The 23,595-nt window shown below is 44.9% G+C and overlaps 1 protein-coding gene across 2 annotated transcripts in view; it reads left to right on the forward strand.

The window, feature by feature from the left end:
- LOC306806153 (uncharacterized protein C1orf21) overlaps positions 1-23,595 on the forward strand; it is a 93,738-nt gene that overhangs the window by 68,223 nt on the left and 1,920 nt on the right. For both annotated transcript variants that reach the window (XM_079314620.1, XM_079314621.1), the window contains exons 4-5: positions 13,519-13,595; positions 17,020-17,080. In XM_079314620.1, the coding sequence (XP_079170746.1) occupies positions 13,519-13,595; positions 17,020-17,080 (138 nt within the window). The remainder of the gene's footprint in view (positions 1-13,518; positions 13,596-17,019; positions 17,081-23,595) is intronic.

The raw sequence follows: 23,595 nt of genomic DNA on the forward strand, positions 1-23,595 counted from the left end.
TTATATTTCAGTACTTTCAGTATATTTACACCTGAACCCATCTGGAGAACTTTCCTCATTCCAGTCATTGATAATTTTCAGGGCATTTTTTCACTTTAAATAGGTAAATATTCTAGCAGGAGAGCTGAGCATTGCTGGTGCTGTACAGTAGGGTGGGTGGAAATAGGATCTTCAAGCAGCTATCCTGGTTGGAGGCTGGGCATCTGCACGCTTGTGACTGAGCCAAGATGCAGAATTTGGGTTTGCTCCTCATTTTTTCCTGAACCAAGATGAAGAAATAGGGTTCCTAATGTTTTCCTAATTTGTTAGGTTTGTTCCTGGGATTTACCTTGACTAGTGTTGCTGCATGCTGGGTTCTGAATCACACAGCAAAGAGGTTTCCTTGAGAGATCCTCATTCCTCTGGTGTCCTTCTCCTGGGATCAGGGCTTACTGCAACAGGCTGGCTGAAATGAATAGGACTGCCTGTGGCTGAAGATACTGCACCCTACAGTAAGGAAATAAAATGCCCAAACTTCTTAAGGGCATGTCTGTGTCAACACATTTTCCTTGGAGATACATGTTGTTGGCAGAGGCTGCTGCTGCAATTGCCCCTCATTATAAGACACCATGTTTTGTATTTTATGAGTGCTTTGTAAAAATTAGCAACGTCCATTAATAATTTGGCCAGTGAACTGAAATTGCCTGACAATGCTGTTCTGTGCACACAGTGGGAAAATCAATCAGTTTAATCCAAGGTAAAGCTGTCTGGCTCTCCAGAGGAGGAGGCTGCCTTGGTTGCTGAGGGCTGGAAATCATTGCCTCGTGCTAATTGAGTAACATCCAGCAGTTGGGAGGCTGAATCTTCCAGACTGGTTTGACTTAGGGGGGCTGAGTACCTAAATGAAGTGTATTTGTCATGCTGCAGTCCTACAGGATTAGGAGTACTTGGATTTGTTTGATCCGATGCATTCCAGCAATATTAAGTAAGTTCATTTTTTATTGTCCTTTTCGCCTTGAATTTTTCTGGCTCTAAAAGTCCAGCATCTAAATTTTTGCAAACTGAGCTGTGATATGACAAGTATTTCTGGCCAGTATTTGTAGCTCTGGCAGGGCTTGAAGAATTCTTGGCTGGCTTTTACAGTAGGCTGATAGCTGAGACCAAATATAACGAGAAGCAGAGTACTGCTTGTAGAATTAAATCATATTATTACTTATTTTATTATTTTCTTGTCTGAAAATTCTGTTTTTTGTGATAAATAGTAATTCTACAGTGTTTAAGTCAATACTTCAATGTTAAAGAATTTTAAACAACACTTTGAAAGATCATTTAGTCTTTCACCAAGATAATTATGCTGGGAAATTTGCTTTCCTAATTCATTTGGGAAGTCCAGCTTATTGAATGTTTGGATGTAGGACTTATTCCTGATACATCTGTGGTTTCTCTTCAGTCTTCTTTGCTTAGTGTCAGACCTCTCTTAAATGGCCCTGAATAGTGGCTGCCCCACCCTGGAAGTGCCCAGGGTCAGGTTGGATGGGGCTGGGAGCAGCCTAGGGTGGTGAAGGTGTCCCTGCCCATGGCAGAGGGTGGGACAGAATGAGCTCTAAGGGGCCTTCTGACCCAAACCACTCCATGATTCCAAACTGGCTGTGAAGTTGCACTCTTAATGAGAGGGACCTGCTGAGAGGAAAGTAAATACCTTTAGATATTGGAAAATATCCTCAGAGCACATGTTGTGTTATTGCTGCTGGCCAGAGTTCCTGCTCAGCCCAGCAGAGCATGTGCTGAGTGTCCATGGTGGTGGCTGTGCAGCTCCCCAGGGCCAACGTGCCTGATACTAAAATTAATTGAAAGCCATTTTAAGCCCCAGGAATCTGGGGCTTAAACTAAACTCTGAATTTGAGGATTATGTACAGACTACCTAATAATCTAAGCATTTATCTTCGCAGATAAGCCTTGACAGCATCCTGAGCATTCCCTGCACCCAGCTGCAGAGTGAGCAGCTTGATGTGCCCTTTCACAAGGGAGGGGATGGGGAGAGAGCTGGGAGCCATCCCAGTCTGGGACTGCATGATCACAGATTGTCCCTTGGTGCTGCCAGGCAGCAGGGAAGTCCATGGGAGGGCAGGAGGAGAGAGTCCCTGGGCACAGGAGCTCAGGTTTGGGGCAGGAACTCAGGTGAGATGGCATGGCAAAGCCTTGCAATGGCTGAGGCAAAGCAGCAAGCCCTGTGCATAGTAACAGAAAGGATTTAATGACCCTAGAACTTAATTAGGACAGTGCAATGGTACCACCTGCTTATTTATAGCTGTAAGTTTAGACCATGTGTGACTCTTCATTGAGAAGGAAGAAGTACAGTAGCCTTGGCTGAACCTACATATTTCCTTCTGCTCATTACACTCAGATGATGGCTGTTGTTTAAGTGAAGTTTAAACATCATAAAATGTGCCCTCATCTTGTGATTCCCATCTGCTGTTCGCCCTTCCTTTCCCTGCTGAAGGTTGTTTCAGCAGTTTTGCCAACAGCACAGGATGCTGCTCCTGGGATGGGTTATTCTCCCATCTTCTCTGTTGGCTTTCCCTTACCCAGCTGTTCTAAACATAGTCCTTCCAGCATGGAGTCATTCCATGTTTTATAGCTCAAGGTGAGTCTTCAGCACATGCTGGAAGACCTGTGCAGGCCATGATTCAGGAGAGCAGCTGTCTTGGGCTGCAGTACAGGATGTGGCCAGCAATGTGGATTCTGTCCCCATCTGTTGAGCTGGGTGGGGCAGTGACCCTGATCTCCTGGCACATATTATCTGCTAATGGGCCAGCTTTAAACCAGCTGGGGCAATCATCTTTATCTTTCCACAGCCCATCCTCCCTCCAGGAGATATCATCTGCTGCTGGCCCATTCAGTCCCACTGCATGGCTGATAAAATTCCATCATCCCACTGGGAGATGCTCCAGCCAGGGAGAGCAGCCAAGCCTTTCCTACCCAGAGAAAAACTGACATTTTGGACACTAAGGGACCTTCTTTCCACTGGATTCCAGAGGAAAGCCAGACCTTTTCACATCATCCCTGCACCTTCAGAGGAAAAATTCCCCTTCTCCAGGAGCACTGCTCCAGCTGAACCACATCTGCCCCTGCAGGAGGATGCAGCCACCATGGAATGGGGCTGCTGCCACCACCCTGACTGACTGACGGGTGTCAGCTTGGATTCTGACTCTGCCAGTGTTGGGATTGTTCTTTGTAATACTGTATTTCTATTTTAATTTTCCTAGTAAAGAACTGTTATTCCTATTTCCCAAATCTTTTCCTGAGAGCCCCTTAATTTCAAAATTATAATAATTTGGAGGGAGGGGCTTTACATTCTTCATTTTAAAGAGAAGCTCCTGCCTTTATTGGCAGATACCTGTCCTTTAAAACAGGACAGCAGTGAAGAGCCTGTGCACCATAGACCTGCAGGGCATTTGAGCACCCCCATGATGTACAGCAGTCCTTGGAGTGCTTTGCAGATCCAGAGCAAAATGTGCCCAGGTTCAAATTTACTTCAGGAAAACTTAACAGTGAATTTAGGCCTATATTTTGTTAAGGACATACTCCACCACATCCTAAAGCCTGGGTGATGTGGGAAGCTGTGCTCTAACTGAGGAGTCAAGGAATTAGAGCAGTTCTGCATTTCACTGGTGGGCAGAACACAGGATCCTCACACACATTTTGTGTCTCCATTTTGCAGTCCTTCAGGTTGGGAAGTTCAGGGTTTGTCAGATTGTTAGATTTGGCTGCTAAATGCCAAGTGTGGTGTTTCCAGCTTTCTTTGTCAAGTTCCATGATCTGCTTGTTGTTGGTGTTTCTTACAGAGTTGAGGAGCCTGATGGAAGGTCAGGTGTGTTCCTTGCTGGGTCATGATGTTCTGGGTTTGGTCTCTAGTCTGGTTTTAAGAGTTTGTGAAGTGTGAGACAGAGAAATGACAAGAGAGGGATTCATATCATGAGTCTGTGCTGTGGGTTGTTCAAGAGGTGAAAGTTTTGTCAGAATGAAAGATGTAACCAGGTGCTTGAACATAGGTACAGGATCAGCAGAGAGCCTGATCACCATCTCTGCTGCTCTTCAGTTTGCAGAGAGATGAACAAGTGACAACTGCTGATCACAGCCAACTGATTTTGATTTCAAAATAGATTTTATTTCTAATGTGTTTAGTGGCAATCAGGAAAGATTCTTGTTCTGATGCATCTGCTGTGCTTTTATATGAATCACAGTGTTAAAAAAAGGCAGAGGGATTATGGGGCTTGGGTGACTTAAATAAAATCTATTTTTGCTGTTAGGATCATAGCATTGACATGGTATATGGTTTGAATTGAAGTTCTCATTATCACATTAAGATTCAACAAGGAGTTAATTAAGTGTAGGGAAGTAATTGAATGCTAATAGTGCAACATTGCAGTGGAAAATGAGTCCATATCTCTGTACTCAACTCTATTTTTCTCCTCACTTTAAGTACTGAGCCTGTGACCTCTCATTGGAGTGCACTGCTGACTCAGGCAGGGCTCTTCATATTTTGGACATGCTGGTCCATCATTTTTCAACATTCCTGTGATGGGACAACCCTGTTAAATTTTGGAGGTGCTTATCTTTTCACTCACCTCACTTGAAAAGAAAAATCAAGCTCGTGTTAAAACTTGGTGATTGTAAATGGCTGGAAACAAACTACAGACTTAGAAGCCAGTTTTGATTAGATAGCAAAATTGAAATTATTTAAGAACACCTGTTTTGCATGTTGCATGTGATTATGGTTAATTTTAAAAAGACCTGATGGACTGTGAGTCATGGAACATGTGGATTTTTTCCTTCCTGATGTTTCTGTTAGCACCAAATAATTTATTTTTTTTTATATTGTAAGCACTGAGGCAGAAAGACAGACCATTCCCACGAACTTTTTTGGCTTGAGAGAGCTCTTCAGCACTGTATCACAAATGTTTTGTAGCCATTAGAGAAAGTTAGCTTAGCTGATATCTCCTTCAACATTCTTTTACCTTACTTTTTTTGGGTATGAATGTATAGTTTACAGGTGTACACCACATCTGTTGTAGGTTAAACTTGTTTGAGGTAATGAATTAAAAGCAGGAATTTAAAAAAATATATATGGCAATGCACGTGATCCATCCTGACTTCAGAGGGGCTTGAAATACTGTGTCTGAAATTGGAAATATGCTTGGTAGGAAAGATGTGGGCAGATGGGGAAGAGCCAGAGGGGAGTGACAAGAATAGGACACTTAGCAAACGTGAGCTGTAATGGAAGATGGAAGGAATTGATTTGTTTAGCCTAAAAATACAGCAGGAAACGAGTCATCCAGTATAGGAAAGGTTGCTTTAAAAGGTACAACAATTGTTTTTTCTCCATGACTCCTGAGAGAGGCAGGAAGGCATCAGGCAAGGATTAAAGCTGGGTAGTAGGATAAACCTTTGAACTTTCAGGGAAGTGGTAAAATGAAAGACAGAGTGTTGGGAAAGCCTGTGGGATAGGAGTTTGGAGAACAGGTTAGACAGAAATCTGTTGAAGTGGTTTGGGTACATGCCCTGGGGTGGTGCAGTTGGGTGGTATTTTGAAATATCTTTTTTTTTGTTATGGTTGATACCAGGTGAAGATCTGAGGAGCCTGATCTGGTTGGGTTTCACTAAGCTATTTCATGTTCTGATCCAGGAGACATTGAAATGCTGTGGGTGATCCATCCCTGCCTGCCTGCTCTTGCTCAGAGGTGTCTCCTTTTCCATGACTCCCAAGGGAGCTGATGCTGTATCCCAGCCCTGGCTGGGCTCCTGGCCTCTAAATGTTGGACTTCACTATTTCCAGGCCTGTAATTCAATTTCAGCTAGCTCTTCTCCCATAATGGCTTTTGATGTCTTCTAATCTGCAGCACACTGAGCATGAGAGCTATATTTCTATATCCCCATTTTGCCAGCACTTAGGAGTTACATTTATTTATCTGCTCTTCTTCCAAGGAAACTTAGAGGAGATAAACACTTAAAACCCAGCCTCCATTACTGATTTAAATGGCTTATAAAATTTTTAAACCACTTATGATTGTCTTTCATGATGTATACAGTATCTCTTCTCAGTACTACTCTCAGATAAGTGTGTTAGGAGAGTCCAGGCAAAATCCATGCTTGTAGAGTTGAGGTTGAGGATTGGAAACACAGTTAGTGAGCAGACTACTAGAGTCTGTGAAACAATAATCAGTCTTTCTGCTGTTTGAAAGTAACTGCTAACTAAAACAAGGAGAAGATGGTACAAAATACACAGATCAGATATAAGACTTCTCCTGCAGTCCTAATATTACTTGTGTGCCTCATAGTACATATGTGATACTTAATAATATTCTAACTATTGTCCTTCAAAATGCACATTTTACCCTGGTGTGCTGGAATTTGCCATTTAGCAATATAGCCATATTGCCATATAGCAAGAGCTGTTACTTCATTCTCTCAGGTCTTAAATCTTATGCCTGGTGCAAATTTGAGAATTAATGCAAATAAAACAGATGTTGAGAGAAGCAAAATACAGACATTGAAAATATGTTCCAGCAATGGCATTTACATAATTGCAATTGTTGAAAATCTCGAAGTTGGAGCCTTGGACAGTGCTGGGAGAATGAGAGTTTATTGTAGGGAATTCTTGCTGGTTTGGAACACACAAACTCTTCTGAAGTGAGTGTATTTGTATTGCTGAGTAGCACCACTCTTGGTTTTCTGTTATCTCACTTCTCAGGGGTACCTCCTTCATAATTTCACTCTGCTTACACATGGCTTAGCAGTATCTTTTCATTTGCACCACATCTTTAATTAGGTCAGATTTTTCTCTTAGTTGTAAGCAACAAACCCAAAAGGACTTTGTCTTTCATTGTTTTCCCTTGTTCCATCCTCTGTAAATCCCAGGTTAGAACAAGTGGGGAAAAAGTATCTTCATAGAAATCACAGAGTGGTTTGGGTTAGAAGGGACCTTTAAGCTCATCTTATCCCACCCTCTGCCATGGGCAGGGACACCTTCCACCATCCCAGGTTGCTCCAAGCCCTGTCCAGTCTGGCCTTGGATTCTTCCAGGGATCCAGGGGCAGCCACAGCTCCTCTGGGCACCCTGTGCCAGGACCTCACTACCCTCACAGGGAACAATTCCTTCCCAATATCCAGTGTAAAGAGAAGCCATTCCCCCTTGTCCTGTCACTCTATCCCTTGTAAACAATCTCTCTCTGTCTTTCCTGTCAGCTCCTTCAGGCACTGCAAGGCCACAATTAAATCACCCTGAAGCTTCTCTTCTCAGGCTGAACCACCCCAATTCTCTCAGCCTTTCCTCATGGCCAAGCTGCTCCATCTTACCTGTATCCTGCTAAACTCCCTGTTCACACTTGATTAATGGGACACTGTCATTATCCTGACATCTAGAAGGATGTCAGTGCACTTTTTGGAACTGCTTGGCTGTAGTAAGAAAAATGTAATAAATATAGCCTGCCCAAACCTGCAGTGGACAGATCAAAGTGAGTGATCAGCATAACTCCATTCTCTGCAAGAGGAAGCACCATCACCATGGTGGTGTTTGCACATGGGGGGAACCAACTGCTATTTTTAACACCTCCTCAAAGTGGCTGTTTGATGGTCACCACCATTTCCATGAGCCCACCCCACAGTGTAACCCCAAATTTTGTATGAAGGCTGCAAGGGAGGATCTGTGTCAGTCTTGGTTGGTCTTGACAGCATGGGAAGGTTTTGCTTGCATGTGAAGTCATCTCTCAGGAAACTGATTTTACAAAGGGTTAAAGTAGAGCATGTTCCAAAAACAGGCTGGAAAAGACCAGTTTTGGCTCTAGAAAAGCAGCTTAAGAAATTGCTACAGCTGCTGTAAATGTAGACCCAGCTATTTAAGCACCTCCTTCTCTAGCTGTGCTCTCTCATATATTTTTGGAGGGTGTAAAACTCTTCAGAGCCATCCCAGTAAAAAGTTTGGCAGAAGTGTGGTGGCTATAACCCTGCTGCCATTCCAGCAAGGTGTGTGGAAGCAGGAATCCTGTGACACCCTGCCTCCTTCTCACACCATCTGTCCCTGGCTGGGAATGTTTCCCAGGCTTTACCCACTCCTGTTGTTTCATGCTCATTGAGAGCTCTCTCTGTGTTACTGCTCTTGATGGAAAACTGCCTTCAGGAGACACATGAGGGATTGGGAGCATGAGTAATATCTACATTTACTATAAATAAGTGTGTTTTTGTAAAAGCTGGTTGAGTGAGAGAGACAGAATAGTTGATGACACAGGCTTAATAAGCAGAAAATTAATTTTTGAGCCAGGTTTTGTTATCTAGGGTGGCTCTAGGATCTGGAAGAGCAACATACCTGCAGGAGTGCAAGGTTGCCAAGTGCTTTTTGTTGCCAAATGCTCTCTGAAGTTTCCTCAAGAGTCAGCCTAGTCTTTCACGTCATCAGTGATGGAGTTTTTCACTTTTTTCTATCTATTTTTTATTTTAGATAAAGATTCAACCAGTCTGATGTACCACAGGCACTGCAGGTTGGGTGTATTAATGAGAGCTGGAGAGCAGGTCGCTTTTCTGCCTGTAGCATTTTATTTGCAGTATTTTGGATCTCTGTTGATGCAGCTGTTCTTCATGCTCCAAGGCACCTTGCCCCCTGGATTCCTGGGGCATACAGCTGTGAGGGACAGTTTGCAGCCTCCTGCCAAGTTGTTTGTAGGGGAATGTTCCCACCTTCATGCTGCAGATCCCTTCCCTGGCAGACAGTCCCTTCTCTGCTGCCTGCCTGTGTTCTCTGGGTTTATTACATGCTTGGGCAGGGCTCCTGCTGCAGGAGCAGGGTAATTTCCCATGTGACCTGAAACTGCCTGCACTTTGGAGACAAGTGTTCTGGCTTTATTTATCTCTGCTGTGCTCGTGTTCTTACCCTGGCTGACCTTTCAGAGCGCTGCAGAGGCTGAAGGAACCAGAAAACCCTGATTGCCAGGGCAGCATCATCCTCACATTTCACAGCACAGGCATTTCACCAGTGATAGCACCTCTTGTTTTCTCTAGGGGACACCTTGGGGTTTATCAGTCTGCATGCAGAAAGGAACTTTGAGATAGAAATCCACATTTTATTTTTCTGGACCTTAGTGTATAGAACCACAAGGATTCATCCACATGTGGGTGGATAAAAGCCCAGAGCTCTGAAAGGGAGCAGGGTGACAAGGTGCAGGGAAGAGTTTCTCTGCAGGATTTATTGGTAGTACTTATTTATCACGTATGTGCCTGATTTGTAATTCATCTATGTACTGGCTCTAATTTCCTGTTGTCAGGCCAGCTTGTTCCCATGTCTGCTTTTCACACAAAGCCCTGGTGTTTGGCTACTCAACAGAATTATTTGGAATTACTGTAACTAATTAGTCCAGACTTTCTAGTATTGACTGGGAAAAAAGATGAGGAGGATGTTTTGAAAGTTGTAGCCATTAGACTTAGTAAATACATGTTCTGTGAAAACTCTTCAGTGGTGGGAATTGCCCTCCTGTTTTTATCCCCTGCTCCTCAATGATATCCTCCATCAAATCTCAAAGGCCACTGACTTGGGCTGAGGGTGAACTATATTTAGGTACTGCAGGAGAACTCACTCCAGAGGGAGTTTTTTCCTTCCTCTTCCTTTTTGTTTTCTTCTTTTTTTCCCCCTGACTTTACACTTTCATCTGGATTTTTCTGATTTTTGAGCTCTTGCAGCTTGAGTTGAGTGTAAAGGGCGTGTTAGATGTTCTTCTGAAAAGAATCCCTTCATAGTTTTTAACATCTCAAAAGCATTTAAAAAGAGTTATAAATATGTTACTGCACCTCTGTGTGCCCCTATGACTTAAATAAACACTGAAAGCAGCATTCCTTAATTTAGCAGCAATGGAAGCCTTTTGATGGGCTGCAGAAAGGTGCTCAGGATTTACACATTTCTCATTTTTACCTTTTTTATCCCATTTTGAGTAATTTGGTGGGGGTGGGGGGTGCTCTACCAATGCTGCTCTTCCATATTGCATTCCAGGAGCTGGAGCTGCTGCAGCAGAATTCCCCAGTAATTGCCCTGGGAAGGAGGAGCTCCATTAAGTGGCTGCTTTCAGGATGAGGTCTGCCCTCTGGAACATGTTTGGATCCCTGATGAAAGCAGAGGATTTCCCCTGCCAAGCCTGGGTGACACTCCTGTGTCAGTGCAGACTCACTGCATGATGCTGGCTGGGTCTGCAGAATCAGGATTTTTATAAAATGAATGAAATGAGTGCCAGGCACTGTGTCTGCTGCTGCCTTCCCTTTGCATGCCTCAATGGCCTCAGTCTTTCCCATTGCTGCTTGGGGATAAAACTCAACAAAACCTGCTCAGAAGTGTGGTTTTTTTCAGGGGTTGGTTATACTTTATCACAGAACTAAAAGCTGAGGTTGGAAGAGACCTCTGGATGTGACCTCTGGATGTGACCTCTGGATGTCACCTGCTCCAGCCCTGACTCAGGCAGGGCTGTCTAGAGCCTCCTGCCCAGACTCCTTTGTAGACATCTCCAAGGATGGAGATACTGGCAGGGATGGGGCAGCTCCTTCCTGCAGGGCTGAGGAGATACTGGCCTGACACAGCAAGAGTATTTATTAAAACATTCTGTTTAGGACAGGGTTTTTATCATGAGCTGTGCCCTCGAGCTGCACCAAATGCACAAACAGCAGCCAAGGATGCAGCAGGACAGCCAGGGCATGTGGTGACAATGTTTTTCTTAGATGTCACTTTTCTGGCCTGGTGCCTGTGCACATTCTGGCAGGGGTGATGTGATTCCTCTGATGAAATTGCAGCTAAGAGTAATCTTTAACTAGTATCTGAGATTTATCCATATTTGAATTGTCCCTTCATTTAAAGTCACCCTAAATAACATTTTCAGGTGGTTTTGCTTCCAGATAGAGAGAGGAAAAAAGAGAGGCTCTCTTCCTGCCAAAAAATGAGCCTTCCACATATAAAGCAGGGAAACTCCAGTAAAATCTCATAGCTCAGTGCTTCTCCCTTGTTCATGCTGATGGATCCAGACAGCCCATGTGAGGTATTGCTACCTGAGGCTGGTGCTTGTGACTGAGTGAGGTTAAAAAGGAGTGAGGTTATGGGCTGGCATTATGAAATTTTGCATCTCATCATTCAGTCCATTTCTAACTGATGCATTTGGTTCCTTCTTTTCAAGTACAATTATTTTAAGGAATATTTTATGGTATAAAAAGAAAACAAATACTTCATTTTTCCTCTAAGTGACTTTAATGATGATTTCCTTGGGTTTAGAAAGCAGTTTAAAGGTGCTGTTGGGTCCTTTGAAGAAAAGTGTCATCTTGATATAAATCAGGAATATTATTTTAGAAGGACTATTAGCAGTTTACCTGAGTCAATCTGTGGCAGCGTTATGAAGAAAAGCAAAATACTTCAAATGAAGTTCACATATCTCTAGAAATGGGTTCATCAGAGGGGAGACATCAAGGGAAATGTTGACAGATATTTAATTATAATGGCAGTAGTGGCTGTTGCTGTGTTAATAGCATCTGGCAGCAGAGTCACTGCCATCTGTTAGTGCCCTGAAATCCTGGAGCTGGTGCATCCTTTATGGAGGAATTAACAATAATTAACAAATCTATCACATGAAATCACCTTGATTGGATGACAGCCTTACCTTGATAATGATTAATTGCAAAATAATGTGGAATAAAATGTCCACTATTCTACTTTTTTGTTACTGCTGGGATTTCCTTTCAAGCCTGTGGTGTGAGGCAGTATTTACTGTATTTATTGTAAATAGTCCTTATAAGCAGAGCTGGATTAAAAACAAACTTCTGCATATTCATTTCACTTTGCAGCAGATTAGGTTTCTAAAACCAGTTGTGGTTCTGTTGGTGCATGGTAACTTATTTAATGTTAAATAAGGGAGAAAATGAGGTTGGACAGCAAGAAGTGACCCTTCAGCCAAAGTCAAGTCAGTCTGGAAGAACAATCTGAATGCATTAAAGCATTTCAAGCTATTTTTGTTAGCCTAGTATTAGAAGCCAAGCCATTAATTTCTGATGAGTCAGTTTGTCTTCAATATGATGAGGAAAAAAATATTCTATTTGTTTGCATTTGGAAGAATTATTTTTGAATATCTATTTTTATCCAAGCCAATATTTCGATCAGTGCAATGAAATATCACTGCCATAAATAAGAGTTATAAACAAAGCAATGAGCCAATTTGAAACCTGGTTGGGTTTTATTTTCTCTTAACTCTTCCTTTCCTGTCTGTTCCTGCTGAGCAACAGATGGAGAAGGTAACATACTCTGTGCTTAAACAGGAGAATTGTAACAGATAATTGAGGTGTGGTAATTATCAGGAGCAATAGGAGGGAAAGAGTAAACTCTGGAGTCTCAAAGTCAACTGCACAGGAATTATAAGATGCTTTGAAAAAGGTGATTTTGCCTTTTGTTGTGCTGTTCTGTTGTGGTACCACGGGATCTGAGCAGGCAGTGGCTGGTGGGGTGTGGCAAACACAGCCTTGCTCAGGCTTGGAAGAGGGGCTTGTTTCTCCCTCACTGCTGTTTTCATGCAAGGCACTGTTCCCTGGTTAGGAGGATTAGAAGATATGTATTAAACAGTGTTAAATATGCTGAGGCAGTTGATGTTTATAGCCCTTGTAGAATTATTCATTAAAATATTAACTGCTAGACAGTCTCCTTTTTATTTATTTATTTTTTTAAATTCAGTGATTTAGTAGCCCTTCCCAAAATCTTGTAGCGTGATCCAAAGACTAAATAAGGCTAAATAAAACCACCAAAATTACCCACAAAAACACTGATTTCTTGCATTTCTGTTTCTTAAATTGCCATGGGTGTGACATGTAAGAAGCACAGAGGGATTTGTGGAGCAGATGAGCTCTAAGATTTGACTCAGACCTCTCCCATCTGCAGCAGCAGCTCTCCCTAACACATGGCACTGGGAAGATCTGGAAGGGACTGTGTCCCTCTGAAGGATTTTGGAGATAATAGATATGTGTGTGCACTGAGTTTTGGGTTACAGAAGCTCATCACATGATGAGAGGGTCTTACCAAGCAGAGCTGGCTCTCAACTCTCTCTTTCCCCTCCCCATCTTTTTAAAGATGTTTTAATGGTTCTGCTCCTCTGCAAAGGATGGGTTGTGTTCTTGTCTATAAACACAGACTGGTTTGACTTGGAAGGAACCTTAGAGCCCATCCCTGAGCACCCCTCATTTTCCATGGACTGCTGGACAACTGCCAGCCCATGGAGTTTGATCCTTGGATTTCATCCAGTGCCCCAGAGGCAATTCTGCATGCCACCAAGCCCAGGGTGTTTAAAAATTGCCCACTTGGGGTAATTTCATCTCTTGTGCTGCCTTTAATTTCATTTTTGCTGAGCTTTTCTCATTCAGTTGTGCAGGCAGAAGGAGCCTGGAGCCAGCCAAGTGTGACACCCTGGTGACAAATGTCACCCTCTGTGTGCTTAATAAATACTGATGCTCTCTCTGCTGTGTGCTTTTTGTGTGTTTCAGGAAAAAAGTGCCAGTTCAAATGCAAGACTCAAATCTAACAAAGAGCTCCCAGGATTAGTACATCAACCCAGAGCAAAGTAAGTTCAATTTCTGTTAAGTCATAATACAAATAAACACAAGCAGTGTCTGTGAGGTTCACAATTACTGTGCAGCAAAGACCAAATGATGACTCCAGCAGCTCTGGTCGTGCTGAGCTGGGTACTGGAGGTGAGATCACCTGTGTCCCAGGACTGGGAAGCATCCTCTCCTTTGCACAGCAAAGATGCAGGACTTGAAAAAAGCTGAGATGCATCCTCTTGTGTCTGACACAAGACCTTGTGCTATTTCTCAGCTTTCTATACAACTTACACAGAGCAAACTTCTCTGTATCCACCAGTGTTCCTAAACACATCGGGGTCAGTGCCAGGGAGATTTTTGCTGGCTCCTGGTTTGGATTGGCAGCTGTTCTGCCTGGGTCTGGGAGTGGTCAGGGTGTTAGAATAAAGGTTGTTGTGTGGCTGTGAGTTCTTCCCTGCTTGGTTGGCAGTTCTGTGCCCATGCTCTGCCTGGGGCCAGTCAGTGTTACATGAAATATTTGCCTCTTGTGGCAGCAGAGCTGGTTATTGATAGTAGTAACTCACTTCTTTTCTAACTCAGTGTTACATTTTAATCACCAGTTGGCTGAGAAATAACAGATTACACAGAGCCACATATTGGGTTCATGAAGAACAAGTGATAAAGGTTTGTGATTTGGGTTTTGAGCACCAGTGGAAATGCTGCTCCTTGTGCCCTGCCCTCAGGGCACTTACTGACTTAAACTTGCTCCTGTCAAGTGCCTTGAGCATGATTTCAGGTCTGGAAACTTTAGTTATTTCCTAATCAGCTGACAGTGTAATTCAGCCTCTTTTCAAAGGGAAAGGCTGAGTGCTTTGGATGTAATTGCAAAGAAATCAATGGTAGGGAGGTGGAGGTAGCAGCACTCTTCAGCAAAGCTGTGCTTCATTATTGTGGCTCAGTCCTTCCCAGCAGGGTCTGAGATGTATTTAAGATGTTCTAACATGAGGCTAATTACTCTGAGATAGAAAAGGTCTGGGCTTTTGGTACATCCACAGCAGAGGAATTGCATGGGGTCAGGACTTCCATTCCTTCATAAAACTCTAATTTGAAAAGTCCCTGCAGAAATCAGAACTGACCAAAAATCCTATTCTTTATATTGCATTGACAGAGACAATATTTCTGTCACAGGCCTGCAAAAATAAGGAAATTTCCCAGGGAGGTGCAGAATGTAACATAAGGTTGTTGGGTGGATCCTCCAGTGTTTGCCCAAGGCTCTGCTGTTTGCCCAGCCACTGCATTTCTGTTTATAAAGTGGCTACATGTGTTTGAGTTGCTAATTGCCAAGTCAGCAAACAGCTGTTATAATGTGCAGTATTTATGATGTGTAATGTTGTAATGTACAGTATTTTATTTTTTTTTATAACGTTTATGATCTAAAAACAATGACAATTCTGACTGCAGGGTGGAAAAGCTGTAAGAGCAGAAATTAATAGATGGATCATTAGATGCATCTTACAGTACTGTTCTGGTACAAGGGATATTAATACTAAATGGAACATGGACTAAGTACCAAATTATAAATTTTTCTACAGTATTTTGATGTCAGCTGAAAAGCAAGATTGTGAGGGCTCTTCCCCCTGCAGGAGGATTTAGATTTTTGCATCCAGAGCCCTGGGCTCCAAACCCAGAGGATGTGGGGAGGCAGCAGTGGCTTTGTGGTCCTTCCTCTTACACCCAGTCCTGGTACCTGCCACACCTTTGGGGCACCCCCTGCACCCTGCCCAGCCTCAGAGGCACCTGCTCTGTCTGTTCATCACCAAACTCACCCCACTGGCACCTTGAATGATCCAACACACCCACAAAGTGCCCTGGGACAAGTTCACAGCTCAGGGAGTGACAGCAGCCTGAAGCATAAAATGGAAGTGGTTATTTCAGAGCAGTTTTAACCCTGAAAAAATCAGCTAACCCAACCTCCCTGCCAATGGTAAGCACCCCTGCCACTAGACCAGATCTGTAGGATTATCCTATGGGAATTTCAGGAATATGACTACACAATGCTCCTTTTTTTCCCCCCTGCCTTCTTTTATTTTCTTATGAGTTAATGGTTGGGGGTAGTCACTACAGTATTATCTCATTTATTAGAAACTGGATATATGATGTTGTAAAGGCAAGACTGTTTCCAAGCACTTGCCTACTCAGAAAGGGCTGCACTGCCCTAAAATCCCTCTCCAAGGCACCTGAATGTGCAGGTGATGGGGTCAGCTGTCCCAAAAAAACATCTCTTCCCCATCTGAGGTGGGAACCTGAGGAGCAGACAGCTGGGGACAGGAACTCCCTGAGCCACTGAAAGGTGAATTGTTCCTGCTCCTGAATTGCCAGCTTTAGGTTTTAATGCCATTTCTGAGCCCTCCTCTTTGGACTGAGCTTCATTTATGTGCCACATAAGCAGATCTTTGTATACATTCATCCATAGCAGGGAAGCTCAATGCTGAGCTTTGTGGGGAGTGCAGCCCCTTGTTGGGCACTCAGGGAGAGCATTAACTCATTGCAGCTGAAAGGATCCCTCTGAGGAAGAGGGGATGGGTGGGAACTCAGCTTTCTGTGCTGGGCAAAATCTCCAAGAGCTGTGTGTCCTTCTGGTTGGCATCATTGTTGCCACTGGCTCCAGTCCCCATCCTCCCTTTCCTGCATCTTTTTGTGCTGCACATGGAGTCCCTGGCACATTTCCCCAGCTGCCTGTGTGTACTCATGCAGGAGGGAGACTCTCAGCATCCCTTAGCACAAATAGGCACCCCAAATACCACCTGCCATCCAACCTCACCCTTGGCTCCTCATTCTTTCTGTGGTTTTAGCCTGCAGGTTCCCCATGGGGAAGGACCTGTTGTGACCATCAGTGTTTGATAGACAATAAAAGAGAGTATTTTCCAGCCCTCTTTACTAATGAAGAATCATATCACTGAGCTTCTTGGTGCTGAAGAATTAGTTGAAATGAAGGGTCTGGAGCCCCAGGAGCAGCTGAAGGAGCTGGGAAAGGGGCTCAGCCTGGAGAAAAGGAGGCTCAAGGGGGATCTTTTGGCTCTGCACAGCTCCCTGACAGGAGGGGCAGCAGTTTTCAGCCTCTCCTCCCCCATAACAAGGGGCAGGACAAGAGGGGACAGTCCTTCCCATCACACTGTGGGTGTCTCATTCTGTGGTGGTGAGTTGGCAGTCCTGGAAAACCTCCTGTCCTGATCCCAGTTACCACCCAGGGTGTTGCACATGTACACAGAACTAAATGCAGTGGTTTTTTTGTGGGCAAATAAAAAATAGGAGAAAAAAAGATTAAAAATTGCCATTGTAGATGAAAGTGTAAAGTGATTTATTTTTACAGTGGTGGAAGCTGACAGCTGGGCCCCTCAACAACCCTGGGCTGTTTTATAATGGAAAGAATCCTGTTGGTACTGATTCTGTTCCTTTGCCTTCCAGCATGCACATCTCTGAAAGCCAACAAGAATTCTTCAGAATGCTTGATGAAAAGATTGAAAAGGTAAGACACAGTCATGTAAACATCCAGGCTGCTCCAGGGGTGGACACAGCTTTCCCATCTCTGGACAGTGACCAGGGGTCTGGCCCAAGATTTTCCTTGCAGCTGCTGGTTAGATGGTTCAAGTGCAGAGGGCAGGCAGGCAGAGAGTTCACAGGAGGTACTGAGAGAATCCTTTGTTTTATGGGAATGGGATTAATGGCAGGCTCACTCAGATGTTCAGGGTATTCATGCTGGATAAAGGTGAAGAGCAAAGTGGGATTTTACATCATTGCTGATTTGATCTTCCATCTCCCTGGGAGACAGCTGGAATCTGGATGCTGGTAGGAGCTGGGATACCCCAGGAATTTCTTGCTAAATGTCCTCAAAGTAGCCACTGGCTGCAAGGGATGGTGTGGCTGTAAATATGAATAACCCTGCCCTGGGCTGTGCCAGTGCAATAATGGTGCTGGAGATGTTTTGAAGAAGAGGATGAGTAATTCTTTGCATATCAGCTGTCCTGAGAGCAGCTTTTGTGTGTTTCAGAAACCTTTTAAATGACACCCTTGTTTCTTTGTGAGACAGCAGTTGAAGCAGCTGGAGCACAGCTCATGCTGGGAGTGGCTGAAGGAGATGGGAGGACTGATGTTCACACACCAATTTACTCTTTACACTGCCTATTTTGGAGTTGTGCATCTTGTTTAATACTTTATATTAAATATTTGCTTCCTCAGTAGCAGTACACTAATTTGTACTCCCACTTTCAGACTGGATATGAGGAAGCATTGTGGAAAGGGAAGTCATACATTGGAACAGGCTTCCCAGAGAGCTCTCAGTGTTCAGGAGACATTTGGACAATACCCTGAACAACATGCTGTAATTTCTGGTCAGCCCTGAAGTGCTCGAGCAGTTGATGACTGTAGGTCCCCTCCAACTGAAATACTTCTATTCTATTCTATTCTATTCTATTCTATTCTATTCTATTCTATTCTATTCTATTCTATTCTATTCTATTCTATTCTATTCTATTCTATTCTATTCTATTCTATTCTATTCTATTCTATTCTATCCCATCCCATCCCATCCCATCCCATCCCATCCCATCCCATCCCATCCCATCCCATCCCATCCCATCCCATCCCATCCCATCCCATCCCATCCCATCCCATCCCATCCCATCCCATCCCATCCCATCCCATCCCATCCCATCCCATCCCATCCCATCCCATCCCATCCCATCCCATCCCATCCCATCCCATCCCATCCCATCCCATCCCATCCCATCCCATCCCATCCCATCCCATCCCATTCTTCTTTTCTGTTCTATTTTATTCAATTAAGTTGTCACGTTGGGTTGAAGAGTAGAAGGGAAGTTTTTGCTTGCATGGGTCTGAACTTCTGCTGTTTTTGCCAGCACTGCTGGTCCTGGGAGTCAGAGTGCTACAGTGGGTGAATCTCATATTTGTCCCAAACAACACATTTGTTACTTTCCTCTTAAACAATAGAAATTATGAGAACAAAAGAAGACATAAAGGGGAAGAATAAAAGTGAGGAGTTCATAGATTCCCGAGAGGAATATTTCTGTACCCAGTATTTCAGAGGGGTGAGATTTTGTGTAACCTAATGCATTTAAAAGTAGAATTTCTACATATGCATAGTATAACTTTATCTCCTTTGAATAAATGCATGTGAATATTCAGATGCTTTTCCTGGACATCATCACCTTCCATAATGTTGAGCACAGAATCTCCAGTGAAATGGGTTTTCCAAAGGTGTATCTTATCTGCAGACCAGACAATGCCATCAGGCTGTATCTAATTATGAATTTTGGTTAATTTTAACCCTCATTTCCCAGCTGCCACACTGAGGTGCAGCTGAGCTATCCAGATCCACTCTGAGATGTTCCCAGATGATCTCCAGGGGTAACTTATCTTGGGGATAATTTACCTTTGGGATCAGGAGATTGTCTGTTCAGAGGAAATCCACAGTTTATCCGTCAGAGAGACCAAGTTGCTGACAGCTGATGGGATTGGCAGGAGCTAACACGCAGCTGAATGTGGGATTTGTGTTCCCTGGGGACCTCCTGTGCCTGAGGAAATAATCTTCATAAAAGAAATTTTGGGTTTTTTTTTAATTCATCTTCGCTTGCAACACATTTTTTTCTAGGTGTTGTCACAAATGCCAGAAAGATTGGAAAATACAGGGGGTTTTGTCTGATCTGTAAATAGTATTTCAGTCCCTTCCCCAGGGAGATGGAGGACAGCAGTCAAACATTTAGAATTGTATCAGTGGCAGCTCACCAGTGGCAGTGAAATGTCTGTGGGTGTGTGGGGTGCTGGTGTGGCTGCTGAGGTCCCAAACCTCAGCTGTGGTGTTCCCCTGTTACCTGGCTGCTGGGTTTGTGATGGAGATGCTGCTCTGCTCCCTGGGCTGTGCTGCAGGAGCTCCAGCCAGCAGCAAACCTCCCTCAGCTGGGATCCCAGGGGATGGTCACCAAATCCCAGTGACTCACAACAGCCCTGAGCATCAGGGAGAAGCATTCCATGGGTGCCTGGACCTGGCACAGCCATTCCAGGGACAGGGAGGGCAGCTGAAATAAAACTCCTGCAGCCAAAGAGGGAAATGGAAGTGGGAAAGAACATGGGCTGGTGTTTTGTCAGCTGCAAACAGAAAGTATTTGTGAGTCCTGGAGATCAAAAAAAGCCTTATTGAAACAGTCTGGGGAGTTTCTTTGAAGTCCTGCTCCCAGAAGAGCATTCCTGGCTCCACTGCGTCCTGCAGATGTCACCCAAAGGTGAAAAACAGAAAGTCATGAAGCATGGAGCTTCTGTCTACCAAAATCCAGTGTCAAAACACTGTGAGTTGTTCAGAGGGGGACATCTGCTCTGTCTCTGATGGGTCTGTCCCTGCTAGAGAAGCTGGAGCTGAGCTGGCAGATACAGAACTGCCTGTGATGGTGGGAATGCCATTCAGGGGTTTGCTGGAAAGAAGAAATACTGAATGGGGGCTGGGGTGGGAGTGACTGAGAATGTGAAAACCTCAGATGAATGCTTAGATACTGGTTGTGCTGGAGTCAACCCAGTCCTTTCAGAACCACCAGGATTTGAGGTAAAAATGCTCCCAGGGCCCAGAGTTACAGGTTAGATGGAGGCTGGGAGCAGCTGGGGGAGAGCTGAGCAGTGAGCAGCACAAGGAAGCTGCATTGCTGTACTGCTGTGGCTGCAGTTGGAATATCCTGAGCTGGCAGAGACCCTCAGGGACCGTGGAGTCCAGCTCACAGGACAGCCCCTGCCATTGCCTCAAAGTGTTGTCCAAACAATTTCTGACCTGTGGCAGACCATGGAGAGGAGAGCAGAGGGGAGGACCAAGGACTGTGTGCAGCACAGGCCCTGAGTGGGGGCAGAGCAGGCTCAGAAATGTTTCCAACATCTGCAGTGAGTCCTCCTGGGGCTCCCCACTCACTCAGTTGTTGTGAGTAGAGCCACAGGCTTTGCCTTGGGAGACAAAAAGCACTTTTGCTGCAGAGTTCAGGGGGAAATGGAGCAGAGACAGGCACTGGGAAGGAGGCAGCTCCTCTGCTGTCAGCCTTATCATCATTTATTGAAAATTAGCCTGAAATCACTGAAATATATTCCAGTGGAGGATGAGCAACAGGTAATAGCAGCAATTAAGCTCGAGGAGAGCATTCCCTGGAGTAAATTAGAAAGATGTGGGTCAGGAGTACAAGTGATTTGCTTGACCTGAGAGATGAAGGCAGAAATACACAGAAATGTGGCTTTGGAAACCAGAGAAGGAAGCAGAGAGTGACTGAAAAGTCCTCCTAAGGCAAACTCTGCTGCTTCTGCATAAATCTGAGATCTGCTGTGCCCAGCAGAGGAGAAATGGGCTCCACTGGCTGCAGCCAGGACTGGGACAATCACTGCACTCCTGTGGTGGGATAAATCTGGTTTTGAGCTATCAGCTCTGATTAAGAAGATGGAAACATGTCCTGCTATCAGGCCATTTGTGTTGGTATTCAGGCGGGTAAATTAATGACCTGGGCTCTCTCTAATCTGAGAGATCAAGGACTAATTTAGTCAGATGTTGCATGTGGACTTGAAAAGATTTGCTGTGAAACACACAATGAAGAATTAACCTGTCTCTCCTAAAGTCTGGTTGTTTACTTCTTACTACATCTCAGATTTATTTGGACCCTGATTCCACAGGGCTCCATGTAAATTTCACATTACCCCCTGAAAAGAAATGGCAGCACAGAAAGGACATAGACCTGGAGAGGGACTTGGGACAAGAGCCTGGAGTACCTTTTGACAAGGGGAAATGGAAGGGTTGGATGAGATATTGGGAAGAAATTATTCCCTGTGAGGGTGGAGAGTCCCTGGCACAGGGTGCCCAGAGAAGCTGTGGCTGCTCCTGGATCCCTGGCAGTGCCCAAGGCCAGGCTGGATGGGGCTTGGAGCAACCTGGGCTAGTGGAAGGTGTCCCTGCCCATGGCAGGGGGTGGAACAGGATGGGCTTTAAGGTCCCTTCCAGCCCAAACCCTTCTGGGATTCCATGAATTGTACGGGGTGGCTCAGAGCAGAGTTGATCCTGGGCACAGCCCTGGGAGCTCAAACCCATTGCCTTGAAGGGGCCCTGTCTCACCAGGGCTTGCATGAAATAAATAGAATAAAAATTAAAAGCTGTAACATATGAAGCATTGACTGTGAACAATTTGCCCATTTAGTGCTTGCTAGCAAATATATCTTGTTGATGGCTGTCCTGGAAAATAGTTTTAAAAACAGCTGCTGTCTCTGAATCCTACATGGAGCAGTACAATGATCTGGAGGAATTGTCTCCTTGAAGTGTATGTTACTGGTGGAGGCTGTGGTAGAGTGTGTAGGCAAAAAGGCTCAGGGGTAATGGAACAATTGACAAGCAATTCCTGGAATTACATCTGGGGATTGCAAAGAGAAGCACCTCTGGCTGTGTGGTTCAGAAGGGACCATGGCAAAACCATCCTGGGCAGCTGTACCAGAGGAAAACCATCATTGTTCCCATCATCATAAACTGCCTCCTAAATGGCTACAGAGGTTTGTAGAAACTAATCCCAGTGCAAACGTGCTGATGGACAGAGGTGTGATCAGAGAATGTGCAGATGTGCTGCTGTGAGCTCTGCTGGGTACCCTGAGCCCATGGGGGATGTCAGTGTGGCTCAGTTGAGCCCAGTGCTGGTGCTGGGGTGGCTGTGCAGGGATTGCCCCTCCACCCTGCTCACCTGGTGCCCGGGAGGATGCTCAGAGCTCCTGCATCCCTGGCAGGGATGGACACAGAGCAGCTCCTTGTGTGGATGGGAGTGCCCTTGGCAGCCCAGCCTGGGCAGGGCACGGTGATTAGGCTGGAACTCATTAGCAAAGTGCATTGCTCTTAATGACTGCATTGATTTTACCCCAGCAGAACGAGCAGCAGAAATTAGCACAGTGCACAATGACTTAGTGCCGCCTCCCGGCGTTCTCCGTCCTTTCTGGGAGCACTGTCAACAAAACCAGGCTGATGAAAAGGGTTCCCAGGGCTGCCCAGCCCCTCAAAGGGGCCACTGTCCCCAGGGAGAAAGGGCTGCTTGGTGCTTGTCCTTCTCCTGTCTCCTTTACCTCCCCTGCTTCCTCCATCCTCATCCTCCCGTCCCTGCCCAGCCCAGTCCTCAGCACAAGGGGCCATTGAGCCAGGCACTGTTGTTTAATGGGGAAAAGGCCTTTTTCCTGCCATTCTTTTCTTTTTATTCCCTAAAAGGATGTCATGAGCCTGATGCATCCTCTGGAGGGGCATCAGGAGGGGAGCACTTCAGAGATGCAGCAAGGGGAGGCATGGGGATTAGTCCTTTCTGGTTTGGGTGCAGGCAGCAGGGAAAGAACATCAGGCTGCTTTTTAATTTACCTTAAATTTCCTTTGGAAACACTCATGGTGTTGTGTGGACATCTGCAAAAGCTGACAGTTGCATTTTGAGTCTGCAGAGGTGGGAGATGGGCTTCCTGAGGAGTTGGCATATATTACAGTTCTCATTTTCCTCAGCATAGTTCATTTGCACTTTCAATCATTAAAACTTCTCAAAAATCATAGAACTGGATGGGACCCACTGGAGTCATTGAGTCCAGCTTTTAAGTGAAGTGGCCCATGCAAGATTGAATCCACAACTTAGTCCATGGGTAGCCCACCCATTCCTGTTAGTAGCCACCTGCTCTGTGCCTCTGGCTCCCCTGGGCAGAAGTTGACTGCCAGTCATGGAGTCCCAGAATTAGAGTGGTTTGGGTTGGAAGGGACCTTTAAAGGGCACCTGGCCCAGCCCCTGCAGTGAGCAGGGACACTTCCACTAGGGCAGAGTGGTTTCTGCAGGCTCTTAGCTGGGCATTTCCCATGGGGTGTTCCCTTCAGGATACCTGCCCATCTCAGGCACAGCAGCTTCTCAGTGATCAAGGGATCATCCTGTGAAACATCCTCTGAAGCAACCAACAGGCCAAAAATGGGCATGTTAAAGTATTTTACTGGATAGTGGCTGAAGCTGCCTT

This window comes from Erithacus rubecula, assembly GCF_903797595.1.
Source record: "Erithacus rubecula genome assembly, chromosome: 10".
Classification (NCBI taxonomy): Eukaryota; Metazoa; Chordata; class Aves; order Passeriformes; family Muscicapidae; genus Erithacus; species Erithacus rubecula.